The following is a 23000-nucleotide window of genomic DNA, read 5'->3' as shown; positions in this document are numbered from 1 at the left end:
CACATTACAGCTCCTTTTATACACGATTGTCATTCGCAGTCACTGACGTTTTGCTGTCCAGCGCCATCTGTCGGACATTTTGTGAACTTGGTTTTTATTTTGTTCTAATAAAACCCCATGTCATTTCAAGCATGTGTGTCAATTTTTTCCTCTCTATCTACATTATTCCATGGTTTATTAAGTGTTCAAATTTATACTAACTTTTTGATCACCCGGTATATCTTTAAATATCTTCAGTCATTGGTACTGAAGGTAGATTACACTGCTGTCTACCTATCCACCTCCATATGTCTTACTGCTCCATTTTCTACAGTATAAAATATCGATATCAACCTACACCTCTTTTGTTTTTATTGGCTTTTGGGATGTGCCCATAGTGCTGTACAAGGCAGGAGCCAGGCCATAAATGTCTTAGGTAATCTGTTTAAAAAAATCATATTTCAAAGGCTGCAGTCTAATCTTCACAGATTCCCTCCAAGAGTTGCTTCGCTTGTGCCCTCACGATTAAAGGTGCCTGTCTCTCAGCACCAAGGCAATTCTGTCCAGCTAAAGCTGTTGACAAGAGACCACCACAGTTGTTTGCTGAAATCATTTAATGTCAGCCCTGGATACCCAATCCTAAGTCCTCTTTGCTCGACCAACCATACATTGTCGTCAGAAGCGGGATGCAAGAACTTCTCTCTATTTGCACCTGAATGCAACCATCTCAACAGTAGAATGTCATTTCTGACGATAGAAACGCTAGGACAGCACAACGCCCACTCACCAAGTGGAGAAAATCTCCGACCTGGTCAGCCCCTTCGGTTGGTAACCCACCATGCTGAATGTATAGCTACTGAGGTGAAAAACCTAAACCTTTACATTGTACCTAACTGCTCAGTCAGCAACTTGTCTGGAGGTGACTATGCTTGCCAGCTGTACACCCCTCACCTCTGGATCATCTCTTCTATCCAACAACGTACCCAGATATGAACAGATCCCCAGACAAACATTGGTCACTTACTCTGGCCCCACCTCCAGCTGGTTTGGTCTATCCTGCGACACAACCAGACATGAACCAGTCCCCACACAACTATCCTATCTGCAGTGGCTGCAGATGCCTCCATCCTCCAACCATCTACTTCCATTCTTCTGCCAACTTCATTTCACACAACAGTACAGCACTGGAATCCTCTGAGATCAGTAATGCTGACAGTAGATCACATTGCTCGCCAACTACCATTCTCCCTGTCTGTTTGTGGTCCTACACTAACACAACTCAACGTCAATCCATGTCCTTACTTCTTACTTCATTGCCCACATTGTCCGATATTAGTTATACATCGTTCTGCCTTCCATTGTCTCCCTTTCCTACCTCTCCCTGGTGCATTCACTCAGAAACACACCCAGACTCGAATCTCCGCCCTTACTTCAGTATTACCACCTTGTGTGTTTCAAAATCCTGAAAGTCTCTGAAATCGTCAGAAATGACTTTACCTTTGAATTACTCGCCTCCCAACCTCTCCCTGGTCCATTTCACACAGCCCTATACCCACACAGTAACCCGTCACGTTCGGTATCAGAGTGTGATCACACTGACTCTATCTTGGATTTCCAATTGCTTTCTTGCTTACTTGCTTGCCTCCCACCGGTTCATTCCACATTGTATTCGATCCACAGATAAAGTTCTCCCTCTAGCACTCCATACATGGTTGAACACCCAAGATCAAAGACATTGCCTGCAAAGAACTTAGATCTCTCATTGCTCATCTCTGCAGTTCATTCCATCCAGACATGAAGACATCACCTTACGACAATAGTAACTACTTCAGTAACCAAGATCACTCACTCTAACCACAAGTGACTCCATCCTGCCTCCTCACCTCTTGCTGATGCACTCAATAAAATTACAAGCACACAGCACAGGACAGATCACTGACGTCTCTACGTGCTTCTCTGGTTTATGTCACTTCTTGAATGAGGACTTTCTGACTGGCAAAACATTTATAAACTGGTTCCCGATCTATTTTGTGTCACAGTACATCTAGACATTAATATATTTATTCACAAGTAACCATACCTGCACCGTTTCGTGGTGTTAGTGACATCGACACAGCTGCTCTGTTAGTCCCCTCTTTCAGACAACTTGCCTTCCCACCTCTTCCTTGTCCAGTATGACAATAACGCATTTAGTAAATTATACATCAGCTTTGTCACTGTCTTACCAGCTTCTGTAGCTGATGTCAACGACACTGACAACAGGTGTCTCTCATTATAATAGTCCACTGGTCCATTCTATGCTGTAGTACACCAAGAAAAATGATCTGTCCTCCTTTCCACTATCACAGACGCTTTGGTGGCTCAGTTCACGGTGTATGCTGGCAGCCATTAACTCTACCCCTACTGCAGCTCACCTCCTTATCCATTCCTAGTGCCCTACAAACAGTAATACACGCAGATAGGCAACCAGGCCAAACGTACTTGAGTGGCAGCAGGATCGTTGTGCAGTCTGCAGCAAATACCGGTTCTGTACACTTTCTCTATAGTGTTTCCCAAAAAAAGCGACGTCGTCTTCCCTCCTTGGATTCCCATCTGCCTTCACAGAGCATATCCGTAACACTTCGTGTTCGTCAGTCCTACTGGTAACAACTCCAGCTGCACAAATCTGAACTGCTTCGACGACTTCGTTGAATTCGACCTGCTGGGGATCTCAAACACACGACCACTAATCAATAATGGGTTGCAGAACTCTTTCATATGCTGTCTCCTTTTCCAGAAATCTGCCAATAAATCGAAGTCGACCATTCGCTTTCCCCACTACCATTATTATGTGCTCGTGCCATCTCACATCACTTTGCAACGTCATGCCTAGACATTTAATCGACGTAACTGTCTAGCAGCACACTACTAGTCTTGTATTCGAACGTTACAGGATTGTTTCTACTACTCATCTGTGTTAATTTGCATTTTTCTACTTTTAGAGCAAGGTCACATTCGTCACAGTAACCTTCTATCCTTCTACAGTCACGGAGCGCCGAGACCATCCCGTACACCACAGTATCATCAGCAAACAAACGAAGATTGCTGATGGCACTATCGACCAGACCGTTTGCGTACATAAAAAATAAACAGCTGTCCTATCACACTTGCCTGGGGCACTCCCGACGATATCGTTGTCTCTGATGAACACTCGGCGTCTAGGAGAACATGTGTGTTCTGTCATTTAAAGTCATTCAAATGGTTCAAGTGGCTCTGAGCACTATGGGACTTAACATCTGTGGTCATCAGTCCCCTAGAACTTAGAACTACTTAAACGTAACTAACCTAAGGACATCACACACATCCATGCCCGAGGCAGGATTCGAACCTGCGACCGTAGCAGTCGCGCGATTCCGGACTGAGCGCCTAGAACCGCATGACCACCGCGGCCGGCAAGTCATTCAGATATGAGGGAAGCTAATCCTGCTGCTCGGACCTTTGTTGACAGCCTGCAGTACCACAATGCGTCAAATTAGATTAGATTTACTTTCATTCCAATTGATCCATAGTGAGGAGGTCCTCCAGGATGTAGAACATGTCAGAAAAACAACAATACATGAGAAATATTTACAACTAAAACAAATAAGCTAATCCACCATTCCACAGGTCCCAAGTGGAATGATCGTCATTTTTTAATGAACACTATACGAAAGAGTCATTTTACAAATACTAAGCACTGAATTTAAAATAAAAAAGTTTTTTATATCCTCTCCATTTCGACCATCATCAGTTATTTTGCTCCACAAATAGCAAAACTCCTTCACTACTTTAGGTGTCTCATTTCCTAATCTAATAATTCGACTACATTCCAGTATCCTCGTTTTGCTTTTGTTGATGTTCATCTTGTATCCTCCTTTCAAGACACTGTCCATTTTGTTCAACTACTCTTCGAAGTCCTTTGCTATCTCTGAGAGAATCACAATGTCATGGGCGAACCTCAAAGTTTTTATTTCTTCTCCATGTATTTTAATACCTACTCCGAATTTTTCTTTTGTTTCCTTTACTGCTTGCTCAATATACAGAATTAATAGCATCAGGGAGAGGCTACAACCCTGTCTCACTCCCTTCGCAACCACTGCTTCCCTTTCATGTCCCCTGACTCTTATAACTGCCATCTGGTTTCTGTACAAATTGTAAATAGCCATTCGCTCCCTGTATTTTACCCCTGCACCTTTAGAATTTGAAAGAGAGTATTCCAGTCAACATTGTCAAAAGCTTTCTCTAAGTCTACAAATGCTGGAAACGTGGGCTTGCCTTTCCTTAATCTTTCTTTTAAGATAAGTCATAAGTATTGCCTCACGCGTTCGAAGATTTCCATGGAATCCAAACTGATCTTCCCCGAGGTTGGCTTCTACCATTTTTGCATTCGTCTGTAAAGAATTCGCGTTAGTATTTTGCAGCTGTGAGTTATTAAACTGATTGTTCGGTAATTTTCACATTTGTCAACACCTGCTTTCTTTGGGATTGGAATTGTTGTATTCTGCTTGAAGTCTGAGGGTATTTCGCCTGTCTCATACATCTTGCTCACCAGATGGTAGAGTTTTGTCAGGACTGGCTCTGCCAAGGCTGTCAGTAGTTCTAATGGAATGTTGTCTACTCCCGGGGCCTTGTTTCGACTCAGGTCTTTCAGTGCTCTGTCAAACTCTTCACGCAGTATCAGATTGATTTACCATAGAAAAATACAGCTGGTCCGTAGCGCAGTATTACCGAGCACTGCACTCATACTGCAGCACTGTTGAAGGCAACATTGCTGTGGCCACAGACCACCACAAAATTTAGCCCATGCAGATGCAGCTTCCCTGGGCGTTTGTGAGGTACTGAGTGGAATGCTTTGTTCTGAGTGGTAGGTCGGGTGTCGGCTTCCGGCTCTGTAGGAGAGGGGAGCACCCGGCAGGCTGCAGGCTGCGAACTCAACCTGGCGCCGATTGCCGCCGCCTGGAAGAGCCGAGGCGTCTGTGGGGCTGTGGAGCGGCGCGGTATTGATCTGGTCAGGGTGAGGGGGGAGCAGGGAGGGAGGGAGGGAGGGAGGGAGGGAGGGAGGGAGGCACCCCTTCCCTCAAGTTGCGAGCTAAGGAGCGGCAGCGGGCCCAGGGCGGCCCGTTACCGGCACGGCCAAGTTGCGGCGGGGGAGCGGAGGGGAGGCGGTTGCGGCTGATTTGATTAGCCGCTCGCGCCTACGCAGGGCTCAAGTTTCCCCGTCCCGCCATCCCACAGTTCCGCCGCACCAGAGACCCACAGCGGCCGCTGTTCCAGGCGCCGCTCCAGCTGGAGGCAGCTCTCGCCCCAGTTAAAGCTGTTGCTGCGGGCTTCTCGCTGCCACCGCGACTGACCGGCGTTTGAGAACACAAACGGAGCGAGGGCGAGTCTAGTGTTGTGGGTTGCATACGTTAGAAATCAAGGCGCCGCCGTTTCGTCGGTGCTGCACCTGTTTCCTTCCTCCTCACAGTAGTTCAGCGGGTATGACGGGTCTGTGAACGGTGGTGCTGAGGTCACATCTTACTCGTTGAGTCGTTCCCTCTCACACATGAGGACACGAGTGTAAACCCGCGATGTAGCACAGATATACATGTTCATATACAGGGTGGTCCATTATGTGATTTTCACTCTGCAGCGGAGTGTGCACTGATATGAAACTTCCAGGCAGATTAAAACTGTGTGCCGGACCGAGACTCGAACTCGGGACCTTTGCCTTTCGCGGGCAAGTGCTCTACCAACTGCCAGAAAGTTTCATATCAGCGCACACTCCGCTGCAGAGTGAAAATCTCATTCTGGAAACATCCCCCAGGCTGTGGCTAAGCCATGTCTCCGCAATATCCTTTCTTTCAGGAGTGCTAGTTCTGCAGTTCGCAGGAGAGCTTCTGTAAAGTTTGGAAGGTAGGAGACGAGGTACTGGCAGATGTAAAGCTGTGAGGACGGGGCGTGAGTCGTGCTTGGGTAGCTCAGTTGATAGAGCACTAGCCCACGAAAGGCAAAGGTCTCGAGTTCGAGTCTCGGTCCAGCACACAGTTTTAATCTGCCAGGAAGTTTCAGGGTGGTCCACTGATCGTCACTGGGCCAAATATCTCACGAAATAAGCGTCAAACGAAAAAATTACAAACAACGAAACTCGTGTAGCTTGAAGAGGGAAACCAGATGGCGCTATGGTTGGCCCGCTAGATGACGCTGCCATAGGTCAAAAGGATATCAACTGCGTTTTTTTAAAAACAGGAACCCCATTTTTTATTGCATATTCGTGTAGTACGTAAAGAAATATGAATGTTTTAGTTGGACCACTTTTTTCGCTTTGTGACAGATGGCGCTGTAACAGTCACAAACATATGGCTCACAATTTTAGACGAACAGTTGGTAACAGGTCGGTTTTTTAAATCAAAATACAGAACGTAGGTACGTTTGAACAATTTATTTCGGTTGTTACAATGTGATACATGTACCTTTGTGAACTTATCATTTCTGAGAACGCATGCTGTTACAGCGTGATTACCTATAAATACCACATTAATGCAATAAATGCTCAAAATGATTTCCGTCAACCTCAATGCATTTGGCAATACGTGTAATGACATTCCTCTCAACAGCGAGTAGTTCGCCTTCCGTAATGTTCGCACACGCATTGCCAAAGCTCTGTCGCATGTTGTTAGGCGTTGTCGGTGGATCACGATAGCAAATATCCTTCAAATTTCCCCACAGAAAGAAATTCGTGGACGTCAGATGCGGTGAACGTGCGGACCATAGTATGGTGCTCCGACGACCAATCCACCTGTCATGAAATATGATATTCAATACTGCTTCAACCGCACGCGACCTATGTGCCGGACATCCATCATGCTGGAAGTACATCGCCATTCTGTCATGCAGTGAAACATCTTGTAGTAGTATCGGTAGAACATTATGTAGGAAACCAGCATACATTCCACCATTTAAATTGCCATCGATAAAATGAGGGCCAATTATCCTTCCTCCCACAATGCCACACCATACGTTAACCGACCAAGGTCGCTGATGTTCCACTTGTCGCAGCCATCGTGGATTTTCCGCTGCCCAATAGTGCCTATTATGACGGTTTACGTTACCGCCGTTGGTGAATGACGCTTCGTCGCTAAATAGAACACGTCCAAAAAATCTGTCATCGTCCCGTAATTTCTCTTGTGCCCAGTGGCAGAACTGTACACGACGTTCAAAGTCGTCGCCATGCAATTCCTCGTGCATACAAGTATGGTAGGGGTGCAATCGATGTTGATGTAGCATTCTCAACACCGAATTTTTTGAGATTCCAGATTCTCGCGCAATTTGTCTGCTACTGATGCGCGGATTAACCGCGACAGCAGCTAAAACACCTACTTGGACATCATCATTTGTTGCAGGTCGTGGTTGACGTTTCACGTGTGGCTGAACACTTCGTTTCCTTAAGGGTATACAGAACGCCCTATGCTTACAATGTTAAATTGAGCTAAAAGTTAGGAACGTTTTCTCATTTGTTATTTGGACGATACTCTTGATTTTTTCACAGAACGCAGAGACACGTTCTGCTTTTATGCTGAATTATTAATTTTGAAAAAATAATGTATAGTTTTTCAGATATTTTATTTTTTGTAAATGTTAAAAGAAGTTATACATTTTAACAAGTATTTTAAAATTTACATCCCTTAATACAAAATAACTCCACATATCTTTTAATTCAGATATATTAGAAGGTCTTAAGGAACAACTACAGAAAATTTCATCTTTCTACTATAAATAGGCCCTGAGAAAATGTACCTTATACACAAAAAAACTAAAGTTACGGGAAATTAGCTTCAAAGTTTTTACTTCAGTACAAGCGTGCTCCATAGCTTGTATCATCAGAATCGTCCAACAGCTTACTCTTGATGGCTCTGCTATGCTGTCTAGCCATCTTTGAATATACTTTTATGGCATTATCTGAAGACCTGAGCCGTTGCTTGTCCAAACAAAGCATAGCTGCGGCAGTTCGTAGTCCTACACAGAGCCCCAACTTCTGCAGAACTTTGCACTTTGTTATATTGCCCTGATTGAATGATGAAACAGCATCATAAACGCCAAAGTGAAGTGTGTTTATACCCACAAACACAGGTTTAGGTAGTCTATTCCATATCACATGGTTCACACACTCAATTGGCTTTTGAGTCCGGCCATGAAGACATTTCTTTAGTAGACTAATATCTGCGAGGTCTCGGAATATTGGTTTTATTTCATTCATTATGGCAGGTGGCAGGTGATGAGGGTGATTGTATTGTTTCTTAGTTACCTTGCCTCTGTTGTACTTGCACCAACTGTCATCTCCTTTTGGACATAGCCCATGTTGGGGATTCTCATTGTTTGAAGCTGTATGAAAAAACAGAGCCCAGACTGCTCTTCTCATTAATTCTGCATCTGCTGTATTCTGTCTTATTGCTAGACCATAGCACTTCTGAATATGATCTATTGTAGCATCTGTCAGTCTATTTTTCCCATCTAAAGTTTTTCCATCGCTCAATTTCTTGCCTTTCATGCTAGCCTTGAGCCGTCGAAATCTTGATCCCATCCTTTTCTGAACATGGCCAACACACTCCAGTTTGGAAATTTTCACAATGTTACCATAGGGTCTCACTTCCTCAATTTCTTTGAAAGCCTTTGAGTCACCATCTCCAAGATAATTTATGTATCTAACGTTGTACCATTGATAAATACTTCTTACACCAGCAACTTCCATACCACCACTTGACCCATAGTAATTTGCCATGCACTCCTCTTCATGTTTATTTTTCATTTTCTCCTTGCATCTGCAATGCTTGGAAAGTATTGCCACATCAACTACCTTACCAGTGTCCACACTTGTAGCTGTTACTACACCATTCAGAGATGTGTGGCCTCTCTTCTGCCAGCTTCCATCAAAAGCTACGGACAAGACTCTGCTATTATTATTTTCAACAACTGCTTCCTCAACAGCAATGGTTGAAATGGCTCTGAGCACTATGGGACTCAACTGTTGAGGTCATTAGTCCCCTAGAACTTAGAACTAGTTAAACCTAACTAACCTAAGGACATCACAAACATCCATGCCCGAGGCAGGATTCGAACCTGCGACCGTAGCGGTCTTGCGGTTCCTCAGCAGCATCTTTCATGTTTTCCTGTGCCACATCTTCTACAGCAGAGCCTATTGCAATTATGTGTTTGTTAAATTTTGAAGGTGGAGGAGGAAGGTTCATCACACCACACAACATGGCACCTGCAGCCCTGCCCTTTCCTATACACCGTAATCCATAAACCACTCTAATTTTTGTATCGTATAGTTTACCTGTATCTGCAGTAACATGTGAGGAATTGAAGAAAGTAACACTGTGTTTGCAATAACTGCACATCAACACTAATTCACAAGCAAGTCTTACATGTAAGTTTGTTTTCAATGAAACACCACATTTTCCACATTGTTTGCAGCACACATTGTTCTCCAAAACGTCTGATAATAAAGAGACGTTAATTACCTCATATTTTGTAGTCCCAGCATTTAGTTTCTTGTATTCTTCTTCAATTCCAGCTAGTTTTCTTCTTGAAGCACTTTCCGGTGTAGTGGCAGCAGTATCACTCAATGTATCACTACCAGTGTTGAGGTTAGTCGCTACTGGGACATTAGATACTGATGAAGATGAATCAGACGAATTTTTAGTACACTTTACTTTCTTGCGCCAATGTACGCGCTTTCTAAATACCTTCACACTAGGTCTTGGCATGTTGAAGGAAAGAAAACACAATGACTTCTCCACATACGACTTTCACAACAATGACATGAAGGTACTCACAAAGGAAACAATACAAATGGTGCAGAATCTATTGTCAACTGTCTAGCAGTGTAGCCAACAGAAAAGCTAACTCTCTTGTGCTCAATTATATCACTGGCAAGGCTGTCTATATCAGGTATATTTCGCGTCTCATATACAAGGTGCGGAACATCGTGTGTCGAGATTATTTTAAAAAATTATTTAAAATAGTTCTATTCACATCATCCAAATATTTTATACATGGTATTAAACGGGAGAGTCTAAATTTTTCGAAAATGCATTTACCCAAAAATCGATTTTTTCATCGAAAAACTCATTCCGTATACCCTTAAATAACGTAACTATCTGGCGAACGGTCCGGACACTTGGATGATGTCGTCCAGGATACCGAGCAGCATACGTAGCACACGCCCGTTGCTCATTTTGACCACAATAGCCATACATCAACATGATGTCGACCTTTTCCGCAATTGGTAAACGGTCCATTGTAACACGGATAATGTATCACGAAGCAAATACCGTCCGCACTGGCGGAATGTTACGTGATACCACGTACTTATACGTTTGTGACTGTTACAGCGCCATCTATCACAAAGCGAAAAAAGTGGTCCAACTAAAACATTCATATTTCTATACGTACTACATGAATATGCAATAAATAATGGGGGTCCCTATTTTAAAAAAACGCAGTTGATATCCCTTTGACCTATGGCAGCACCATCTAGCGGGCCAACCATAGCGCCGTCTGGTTTCCCCCTTCAAGCTTGACGAGTTTCGTTGTTTGTAGTTTTTCCGTTTGATGCTTATTTCGTGAGATATTTGGCCTGGTCACTATCAATGGTCCACCCTGTACATCTTTGCATACATACATAAATTTCTACACACACATACATGCCTCACATACGAACTGAACAGTCAAAGAACCTGTTGCAACTCCCTTACATCGTGTAGGGCACGCAGAAGTGCCGCGACACGCTGTGGCATGGACTAGACTAATGTCTGTAGTAGTGCTGGAGGGAACTGACACCATAAATCCTGTAGGGCTGCCCATAAATCCGTAAGAGTACGAGGTGATGGAGATCTCTTCTAAAAAGCACATCGCAATGCATGCCAGATATGCTCAATAATGTTCATGTCTGGGGAGTTTGGTGGCCAGCGGAAGTGCATGAAGTCACAAGACTATGTAGCAATTCTGAACGTGTGGCGTGCCGCATTGTCCTGCTGGAATTCCCCAAGTTCGTCGGAATGCACAATGGACATGAATGGATTCAGGTGATCAGACAAGATGCTTACGTACGTGTCACTTGTCAGAGTCGTGTCTACACGTATCAGGGGTCCCATATCACTCCAACTGCACACGTCCCACACGTTTACAGAGCCTCCACTAACCTGCACAGTCCCCTACTGATATGCAGGGTCCATGGATTCATGTTCTCTCCATACCTGTACGCGTCCATCTGCTCGATACTAGGCTCGTTCGACCAGGCAACATGTTTCAAGTCATCAACAACCCTCGCCGAGACGAGGAATAAAGCTCTCTGAGCCTTTCAAGGACATCTTTGTGAACACTTTGTTGACAGTTTGTACTGGGGGAAGAAATTCTTTCTGAACGATACTACTCCTACTAAAAAAGCAAATCAGCATTCTTTTGACTAATGATTTGCTCATTCGAGCTTTTTTTATTTTTTGGTCGAGGAGATGTCTCAGTGTGTCACTCCTTACTTCACCGCTTTGTCTCAGGATTGTACTAAAAAAAAACAGGATTCGTCAACTGTGATCACTTCATTGAACCATTCGTAGTCATTGGCAAACCCCTGAACAAAATCAATGCAGATGTTTCTTAGATTGCTCTACTGCACAGTTGTGAGGTTTTTCAGCATCAGCCTTTCACACATGCAAATCCTCGGACAAAATTTAACGTTCAGTAAAAGTGTTTAACAGGTCACCCACCGTGCTTATTGTTAACAGTCGGAATGATATCACAAGAGCACACACGCGTTCGACGTTTTCATAGGTTTTAGAAGTTAAAGGTCTCCCTTACCGAGGTTCATCTTCAACGTGTTGTCGGCCTTCCAAAAAATGACTTGGGCCAGCGAAAAACTTGTGGTATTGATAAGTAAAGCTTCCCATAGGCATGTTTCAACTTTTCAAACGCCACTCGCAGATTCCCCAAGTTTAAGAGAAAACTTGATTTCATAACGTTGCTGTAAATTGCGCTGTTCCATTTTCATAACACACAACTTCACTGACGCCGCTCTCAAAAATCTTGTGAGAGCTGTACAGAATTGAACCTCGGACTGAGCATCTGGAAGGGATTGACACACTGGTCTGGTCTATACAAATAGAACGACACAGCATTGCAGATCGCTCGCAGTGTTGTCATCTCATTACTCTTCTCACACAAGTTATTACGTAAACACGCATCGAAAAACGTTTTGCATAACCCCGGTTCCCAGAACTCCTGAAGATAGACGTTGACTGTGGATATTGTATCACAGACACAGTCCCTTTTTACTATTCAGATACATCAGTAAACCCGCCCAAAGGTGTAAACAACCATGCATGAGCAAGGCCTATTAGACGGAGGGGGTCCGACAGCTGATCAGTTCCACTCATTCCACCAGGAAGGAGGTGCACGGCTCGTGTTGTCTGTAGTTCAATCATGCCTAGACGGTCAATACTGCGGATCCATCGCGTCCCTTTGTGCCAGGAAGGGCTCTCAACTAGGGAAATGTCCAGGGTTCTAGGAGTGAAAGAAAACAATGTTGTTCGGGCATAGAGGAGATACAGAGAGACAGGAACTGTCGATGACATGCCTCGCTGAGGCCGTCCAAGGGCTACTACTGCAGTGGATGACCGCTACCTACGGATTATGGCTCGGAGGAATCCTGACAGCAACGCCACCATGTTGAATAACGATTTTCGTGCACCCACACGACGACGTGTGCGCAAGGCTGCATGATGCGCAACTTCACTTCCGATGTCCATGGCGAGGTCCATCTTTGCAACCACGACACCGTGCAGCGCGGTACAGATGGGCCCAACAACAAGCCGAATGCACCGTTCAGGATTGGCATCACGTTGTCTTCACCGATGAGTGTCGCATATGCCTTCAACCGGACAATCGTCGGAGACGTGTTTGGAGGCAACCCGGTCAGGTTGAACGCCTTAGACACATTGTCCAGCGAGTGCAGCAAGGTGGAGGTTCCCTGCTGTTTCGGGGTGGCATTATGTGGAACCGACGTACGCCGCTGGTGGTCATAGAATGCGCCGTCACGGCTATGCGATACGTGATGCCATTATCCGACCGATAGTGCAACCATATCGGCAGATATTGGCGAGGCATTCGTTTTCATAGACGACAATTTGCGCCTCTATCGTGCACATCTTGTGAATGACTTCCTTCAGGATAACGGCATCGCTAGACTAGAGTCGCCAGCATGTTCTCCAGACATGAACCCAATCGAAGATGCCTAGGATAGATTGAAAAGGACTGTTCATAGAGGACGTGACCCACCAACCACTCTGAGGGGTCTACGCCGAATCGCCGTTGAGGAGTGGGACAATCTGGACTACAGTTCCTTGATGAACTTGTGGATAGTATGCCCCGACGAATACAGACTTGCGTCAGTGCAAGAGGACGTGGTACAGGGTATTAGAGGTACCGGTGTGTACAGCAATCTGGACCACCACTTCTGAAGGTCAAGCTGTATGGTGGTACAACATGTAATGTGTGGTTTTCATGAGCAATAAAAAGGGTCGAAACAATGTTTATGTTGATCTCTATTCCAATTTTCTGTACAGGTTCCGGATCTCTCGGAACCGAGATGATGGAAAACATTTTTTGAAGTGTGTATGTAACACAGACACGTAACACATCTATACGAGGGCAGGTTGATAAGTCTGGTAAAACAAACAAAAAAACATATTTGTTTCGTAGACAGTTCACCTTACTTCCCGACATTGTTTCCTTTGACGCACAGACATGTGATCCAGCGATCTTGCAACTTTTTCTCCCAATCACAAGAATAGGGCCTGTCAGACTCCAAAATACTCGGTGACTGCAAGTATCATTTCCTCATATGATCAAAATTCCTTGTCAGCAAGCGAAAGTTTCAAGGTAGAGAAGAAAAAGAAGTGTCTTCGGGCTACGTATGGTGAATAGCGTGGATGAGGAACCAATTCGAAGCCCTGTTCATTCATTTTCGCCATTCTCTATGCGGGATATTATGCACTCACTCAGTTAAAATGCCTACGGTCTCAGAAATCTCACGATTTTTTTATTCGCCGTTACCATATCACGGATTGAGAATGGTTTCGTTTGTGGATACCTCAATTTTACGTCCACAGGGCGCTTCATCTTCGCTGCTTGTGTGACAACGTTTAAGTTCAATAACCCAGAAGTAAATGATCAGTGACTGTGCAGAATCACTGTGAACTTCATCGAGTTCTCTTTTCATCTGTGTAGGAGTCCAACTCCTCAAATGAAAAGGTTTAATACCAGAACAAAACTAGGTTTTGTCCATTTTCAATCGCAGTTGACATACAGACCAATTCAGACAGCTCTCAACAATGAACTATATGGTGTAAATTGTTGAAATTCTTCACACGATCTTTGGAATAGACAAGCTTGCTAACACAAATGCGCAACAAAATTTCCCATCCTTTTATGGAAATTTACTGCACTTCTCAAACCATCCTTGTACATATGCATACATACCTACATAATTTACACATAAACACATGTATACGTATTTACACGTTCACACTTACATACACTATGTATATGTACACATCTGCAGGGTGTTTATTTTGACTGAATACATTGAAATATCTCGAAAAACTACACATCAGATCTAAGTCTAGTGCAACTACACTCGACCCACATCCCACTGCGTGCGTGGGCGGGGGAAGACGGGGGGGGGGGTGGTCAGGGCACGACGGCACCTTTGAAATCTTCAATGTGAACCACTGTTTTCTATTGCAGATTACGATCCTATGGCAAAATCTACATACGTTTTGTGTGAAGCTTGTTTCGCCAAATATGGTGCTGTAATCAGCTGAACAGAAATACAGCAATGGATACCCATGGCATGTACCCCACCTCCATGCACTAGAGTAGGACAGGCCAGTACTTCGTAACTTCTAATTCGCAACGTTGTATTCCTCCGATGTATTGGGCAGGGAACTAGTTATGCGCCACTGTGGCCGTGGCTCGAGGCAAATGCTACTCTACTTTTCCAATTATAGTTAAGTATTCAAACGTAGTACCACCAATTTCAATACACTTAGTGATTCGCTTTTCAAATGACCATACACAGGACAGAAGTATATCTTCAGGAAGGTCAGCACAGGCATTACCGATGCCGTTGACCACGTCTGCATGGCCTGTTGGCACGCCTTATCTTTCAGATGTCCCCACAGAAAGAAATCTGACGACATCAAATCCGGCGACATCAAATCCGGCGACATCAAATCCGGCGACATCAAATCCGGCGACATCAAATCCGGCGACATCAAATCCGGCGACATCAAATCCGGCGACATCAAATCCGACGACATCAAATCCGACGACATCAAATCCGACGACATCAAATCCGACGACATCAAATCCGACGACATCAAATCCGACGACATCAAATCCGACGACATCAAATCCGACGACATCAAATCCGACGACATCAAATCCGACGACATCAAATCCGACGACATCAAATCCGACGACATCAAATCCGACGACATCAAATCCGACGACATCAAATCCGACGACATCAAATCCGACGACATCAAATCCGACGACATCAAATCCGACGACATCAAATCCGACGACATCAAATCCGACAACATCAAATCCGACAACATCAAATCCGCGACCTAGCGAGCCAGTTAATAGGGCTATCTCTTCAGATCCACTGACCAGTATAAACGCTGTCTAATACCTCCTGTGCTTCAGTTGGGTAATGCGCTGGGCAACCGTCATGCTGAAATCATATACGTTGTCGGACGTTCAGGACAACATGCTGCAGTAGCGCCTGTAGTTCTTGTTCCAAAAACGTTCGATATTTGCGTTCATTCACGTGCAGCCGATAAAATATGTACCAATGAATTTTTTTCCGCATGATGTCACATCAAACGTTAACCGAGCAAGGACTTTGATGGTCAACTTGTCAAAACCAGTGGGGACTGCCTAAACTCCAGTAATGCATGTTACGCCAGTTAACTCCATCGCGGTTTGTGAAGGTAGACTCATTGGAAAACAGTACCTCAACAAAGAATATTGGGGTAGTCTGCATTTGTTGACGTGCCTGTTCACAAAGCACTATGCTGTTATGGAAACCGGCGCCATGAAGTTGTTGATGCAGTGTCACGTGGTATGGATGATACTCATGACGATGCGGTATTGTGACGACACTACCTACGGGCTTACCAGACTCGAGGTGTAATTGCCGGGCGCGTATGTGTGCGTTGCGGTGCACTGCCACTAGTACAGGTATCCATTACCTTCTGCTGCAACACGTTTGCTTCGTTTCCTTTTGCCGGTCGGTGCGCTGCCATCAGACAGAAAGCGTTCACAACGTGTGAAAGAGCCAACGACAGCGTGCTCTCTCTAGAAAATGCTCGACATTTATCCTACATTCTCTTTAAATTAGGTTCATTCCAGTTTTTTCTTCTGTGGTTGCAATATTCATCGTCCGCTTGCACGTCTGTTCTCCAAATGACTGGAAGCGGTGCAGGCAATAAACACTGCGCAAATATTGTAGTGTTTAGACCCACTCTATGTTCCGCGACTGAACGATACGTAAGCTCCGGTCGCAATGTACTGCCTGTTATGATAGGTCGTAGTTCGCTACACAGCCATGATGGCACGTAGAGTAATCACTTGTTCAATGTGCTGGAAGAATACAACCTCGTGAATGGGTTTCCAGTTAGAAATTACTAAATACTGGCCCGTCCTACCCTTGCTGCATGGAGGTGGGGTCACGCGTGTCACTGTGTAGCGTATCGTAAATTAAGATTCTGTGCCAGTTCCTGTTCTTCCAATTTGTCGCGACACAAAGAAAATGATTCACACATATGCAGGTTTTGCATCGTAATCTGCAATAAAAATGGGGTTTTCCATTGAAGATTTATAATTTGTCACCCACCACCGAAGTACGGGTTGGGGTAGCAGGTTGAGTGTGGTATCGCTGGATGCTCCCCTCTGATACAGACGAAGCAGAACTATAAGTTTTTTGATCTGAAGTGTAGTTTTCGAGATATTTCGATGTGTTCAGTTAAAATTAACACCGTTTATGTACACATACATTCATATATGTACATAGATACCTATGTATATACACTGGTGTCGAAAATTAAAACAACAAACGGAAATTTTGCAAGGCTGCGTTTATTTTGCCACGAAACAGTATAAACGGGTGATAGAAAAGTAGAAGCAATGTAAAGAATACAGAACATAAATAATTGCAATATGCATAACATAGAAATATGGGAACACGTGAGGCAATAATGACCCTACGACGTATCTTAGAAGCTAAATTAAGGAAAGGCAAACCTACATTTCTAGCATTTGTAGACTGAGAGAAAGCTTTTCACAATGTTGACTGGAATACTCTCTTTCAAATTCTGAAGGTGGCAGGGGTAAAATACTGGGAGCGAAAGGCCATTAACAATTTGTACAGAAACCAGATGGCGGTTATAAGAGTCGAGGGGCATGAAAGGGAAGCAGTGGTTGGGAAGGGAGTGAGACAGGGTTGTAGCCTCTCCCCGATGTTATTCAATCTGTATATTGAGCAAGCAGTAAAGGAAACAAAAGAAAAATTCGGAGTAGGTATTAAAATTCATGGAGAAGAAGTAAAAACTTTGAGGTTCGCCGATGACATTGTAATTCTGTCGGAGACAGCAAAGGACTTGGAAGAGCAGTTGAACGGAATGGACAGTGTCTTGAAAGGAGGATATAAGATGAATATCAACAAAGGCAAAACGAGGATAATGGAATGTAGTCGAATTATGTCGGGTGATGCTGAGGGAATTAGATTAGGAAATGAGACACTTAATGTAGTAAAGGAGTTTTGCTATTTGGGGAGTAAAATAAATGATGATGGTCGAAGTATAGAAGATATAAAATGTAGACTGGCAATGGCAAGGAAAGCGTTTCTGAACAAGAAAAATTTGTTAACATCGAGTATAGATTTAAGTGTCAGTAAGTCGTTTCTGAAAGTATTTGTATGGAGTGTAGCCATGTATGGAAGTGAAACATGGACGATAAATAGCTAAGAAAAGAAGAGCATAGAAGATTTCGAAATGTGATGCTACAGAAGAATGCTGAAGATTAGATTGGTAGATAACATAACTAATGAGGAGGTGTTGAATAGAATTGGGGAGAAGAGGAGTTTGTGGCGCAAGTGGACGAGAAGAAGGGACCGGTTGGTAGGACATGTTCTGAGGCATCAAGGGATCACAAATTTAGTACTGGAGGGCAGCGTGGAAGGTAAAAATCGTAGAGGGAGACCAAGAAATGAATACACTACACAGATTCAGAAGGATGTTGGCTGCAGTAGGTACTGGGAGATGAAGCAGCTCGCACAGGATAGAGTAGCATGGAGAGCTGCATCAAACCAGTCTGAGGACTGAATAAAACAACAACATGCATAACGATAGACAAAAATTTTCTTCGTTTTTTTTTTCAACTTAACAGGTTTGCACACACATTCCAACAACTGGTTAATGTGCTCACTATGAGGTGTGACCACTTCCGGCTGCAACACAGGCCCGAAAACGAGGGGGCGTGCTCTAAAGGATGTCACGAACATCCTGAACAGCTGATCACAAGTCTTGGAGAGTGGTTGGTGGATGCTGACATGATGCAACCTGTGCCCCCTAGTGCATCCCAGACATGCTCTATGGGATTCAAATAGGTACAGTGAGCAGGCCACGCCAAGAAAACATGAACCACCTGTCCTCTATGAGCTCGAGCATCATCATCCATCAGTAAGAAGTCTGGGTTCACATCATCTCGCAACAACCACACGTGAGGTCCCAAGATTTCATCACGATATCGACAGCAGTTAAACTTTGCTGATTCACCGATGCTATTTCATGAAGAGGTGTTCAAAGCGATCCACATAATCCCTTTGCTCACACCATTGGGGATCCTCCTCGATTCTGGTCTCTTTCCACAATGCTTGGGTCCTGAAAACGTGTTCCACGTTCCTTCCAGATTTAAATGCTTGGAGAACCGCTTTCTAAGCCAAATCGTTACTAATCTGTGAGAAGAGCATTGGCCCCCCTCTTCGACGTCCAGGTGCTATGTTGACGACTGCACTCTAGACGTTCCCTTCTGAGAAGACGCCTCAGAGGTACATACACAGCAGGTATCTGACAATAAAGGCCTCCTATCACGGTTTGTCTCGATATAACAAGTCCAGTGGATGCTGCGAGGTCAAATCCCAGTTGCCGTGCAGTATTAAGGCAGTACTCTCGTGCCGTTACTCCTAAATAACGCTCCTCTCTTTGTTATATTACACATGCGCGGCCCTGCCCTGGTCTTCAGGATAATGTTTCAGTCTCTATAAATTGTCGCCACATCCGAGAAACAACAGAACAGTTCTCATAAAGGCACTGGGACACATCAGTTAACGACTGTTCTGCTTCCATTCTTCTTCTGGCCCTCCACCGCAGAGTGTCTGGCAGGCGTCGTCTTTGTGCCACACCACACCGTCTATGACGGTGTGCGCACAGACTGCGGGTGTGGGGCTACCTGGCACACACGATCCCGTTTCATAGGCGCCCTGACATCATCATTGGCGTGGTTGTCCACTGGCCAGAATGCCACCTTCTGTGCAGAACACGATTGTACAGACATCTGTAGACAGTTTGTACGAGTATACCGTGAATTAGACACAAAATGGAGCAAAAGCGGTTTGCTCTTTTAATTTTGGTCACCAGTGCCACACACACACACACACACACACACACACACACACACACACACACACACACACACACACACACACACACTTACAACATTCACTGATAACACGTCATTCAGTGCATTGGTAAACAGTAATCATCATACCCACCAGCTTTGTATGTAGTGGCAACGTGAAGAGAGTTTGATTATACTTGCAATCTCATGTACTCGTTGTCCACTTGTACACGACAACAGACTCAAGTGACGAGTTTTCATTTAAATGAGCAGTGTGAATAATAACAATAAATTAAGAGTTACCATAAGGGCAAAGAAAATGGAAATGTAGTAAGTGGTGTACTTTTTTTTCCTTTCATCGGTTGGGGCAGGGGGAGGTTTGTCAGTCAGAAAAGGTTTTGTAAAGGTTTCACGTTATGTGTTAAGATTGTAGGAGATCATTAAGATTTCTCACTCTCAAATACTGGATGAATATGTTTTGTTCAATTTACACTCTGTGAGTTAGACGGCCTCAGGACGTATATACACATTTTCTAAATACCTCACTTATTGTGTTGAACCTTTAACATAAAATTATATTTTTTAATAAGTCATCTTTATAATTATTAACTGAACTGGACTAAAAACACACGAAAACGAATTACGAAAAAAAAATCTCAAAAATCGAAACTGAAAAGGATGTGGTTCATATGTATACTGAAAGACTGCATTTTAATCTTAGACTAAAAATCTGGCTTTGGATTTTTGCAGTGAAGTGTACCTTCGTGAATCAATGCATGTTAACTAAAACATAACCTTTTGGGTGAAATAAACTATCTGTATCGAGAGTTTCGATCTTGTACATCGACTGTGGTATTTCAGGATGCTTTTCAACGAAACTGTCAAAAAATAGAGTGGGTAGCACTCTCATATCAAGCTTTGCAATATTAGTCCAAACCCTGTTACACTGCTGCGAATAAGCGGTATTTCAGTCTTCAATAAATGTTAGTATTCCTGAGAATCATCTGGGAAAGAGAAACCAAATAAAAAACTTTAATCATACGAAGAAACCTAAACTCAAAATATCAGTGTGGAAACAGAGGGATAATTTAAAGCAACTTTATGTAGTAGTCGAAAGTGTCTGTTATGTCACATCAGATCCAACTACTATTACGCCAAAATTCAGGTTGTTACGGACAAACAGTCTTCCTTATGTAGTAGTCGGTTAGGTATCGATCGAATTATTACAACTTATCTTTGATTTGCGGAAATGACAGAGAATTCAGTAGCATTATGTCACATATGTCAGATTCTGTACAAAATGTGCAACTGATTTAGCCCCTCTTTTAACCACAATACACCATAGGCCCCTCGAACAAAAGCCTAAGTTCCATCGTTGGAAGAGTTCACATATCTGCATGAGGGATAACAGAAACCTTCGTTATATGCTTAGTTCAAACATAATGAAGTATTAAGTTTCCTTTAATTTACGTCTATGGTCACAAACTTTCTGTTAACAGATTACCGGTTTCGGTCTTTAATGACCATCATCAGATCTGTTTCATAAAAACAAAGTCCTAATGTACTGCAGCCATAGTGGCTGCAGTTTTTATGAAACAGATCTGATGACGGTCATTAAAGCTCGAAACCTGTAATCTGTTAACAGAAAGTTTGTGACCATAGACGTAAATTAAAGGGAACTTATTACATATATGGGTCACTGTTTTTTCGCGACGATGTCGCAGCTTGTGAAAGTAATGAAGTATCTCGAAACAGAACACCAACCAGCAACGATTCCGAAAACATCGGGCATAGCAAATTCTACCCATGCTTTTCTCACCTGACATCCTGAGAAGCTTACATCAAGGTGATCACGTAGCTGAAGAATTTCATATCCGAATAGCATCTAATAGAGTACCATCCCAGTACGCCATAGGTGTATCGTAAGAATTATTTTATGGGGGTATTAAACAAAATTTATGGCTTGACTGAAGATTTCTCAGTAGGAAGGACGCAGAAGTCCGTCAAAAGCTCACTATTGTAGATCGTCTAGAAAACGCTGCCTGAACGACGTCGGAACAGTTTTTTTTGTCCCAGAGGTGTTGTCTAACTCTCACAGCACGCTGCCTGAACGACGTCGGAACAGTTTTTTTTGTCCCAGAGGTGTTGTCTAACTCTCACAGCACCAAGCGTCCAACTTTTTTCAAACAGCCACGTAATCTACCTCATACAGACTACGCAAGCAGATCGCATTCCGATCTTTTGCATGTGATAGCTTCGTGCACCACTATTATCACTATACTAACATAATTTTAAGTAACATTGTTTTCCGAAATAATTGCCGTTTTGTAAAGTTCGCTTTATGTGCGGCAACTGTTGTATTTTTATTTATGTCACTGGTGGATTTACTCCCTTTGTATAATGTGTTGTTGTTGTTCTCTTACTGCCTGTCCACTGTGCTTTCCCAAGCTGCAGACCTTCGATCGAGTTCCTTGCGATATGGCTTCTGAATATTCTCTCTTTCTCTTCCTCTGCAGAAACAGCGTCGCTTAGTTCATCCACAAAGCACTACACCGCCAATTTCTCGAATGAGATGGCACAGTCGTAGCACAAAGGACATTCCAGGTATAGATTTTCTGTTCTTTCGGAAAATCAAGTAAGGAAAATGCGTGGATGGTTCCTTTCAAAAGGACAACACCAATGTCATTCCCCTCCGCTGCTATGTTTCTAAGAAGTTTTGATGCTAAAGGGATGATGAATCCCAATGCTACTTCCTTTCCATTCCAGTTTCCCCTACCAACAGCTATCTCTCCTCACTACTACCCTACTGATGACACACACGCAGGTCCATGCATATTTTATACTTGAACGCTTGACACACATTTTTAAATTACAACAAATACCTAAAATGTTCCCATTCGAGAGTTCCAATGCTACCACCAACGGTTCTGTTATCAGTTCTTAAAACTGTGGAAACGGTAACAACACTTGTTAAATCACGTCCCTCAACGTATACTGTTAAATGAGCGAGATATTATTTAATCTCACCTGATTTAAAGTTTGCCTACATTTATTCCTATCCCAATACAATCTCCACACTTGACATCCTCAGTAATCAACAACACATATTACAGTCCTTGTCTTCCTTTCTAAATTTCGTCCTAAACAGATCCCTCTACTTCGGTATCCTATGCAAATAATTTCATACATATATGAAAACTTGGCAGTATCCAAGAAATTGTTTTTTTTTTTCATTTATCATCACAAACCAATAACATGCTATATCAATGTCTTCATGGACTCTA

At 43.5% G+C, this 23000-nt stretch overlaps 1 protein-coding gene across 1 annotated transcript in view; it reads left to right on the top strand.

Annotated features, from left to right (window-relative positions):
* LOC124552377 (AF4/FMR2 family member lilli) overlaps positions 1 to 23000 on the top strand; it is a 717562-nt gene that overhangs the window by 631180 nt on the left and 63382 nt on the right. Inside the window, exon 7 of the mRNA XM_047126641.1 lies at positions 5201 to 5352. Coding sequence (XP_046982597.1) covers positions 5201 to 5352 — 152 coding nt within the window. The remainder of the gene's footprint in view (positions 1 to 5200; positions 5353 to 23000) is intronic.

Source organism: Schistocerca americana, chromosome 10 (assembly GCF_021461395.2).
Source record: "Schistocerca americana isolate TAMUIC-IGC-003095 chromosome 10, iqSchAmer2.1, whole genome shotgun sequence".
Lineage (NCBI taxonomy): Eukaryota > Metazoa > Arthropoda > Insecta > Orthoptera > Acrididae > Schistocerca > Schistocerca americana.
This window is presented reverse-complemented; position numbering and strand designations above follow the sequence as displayed.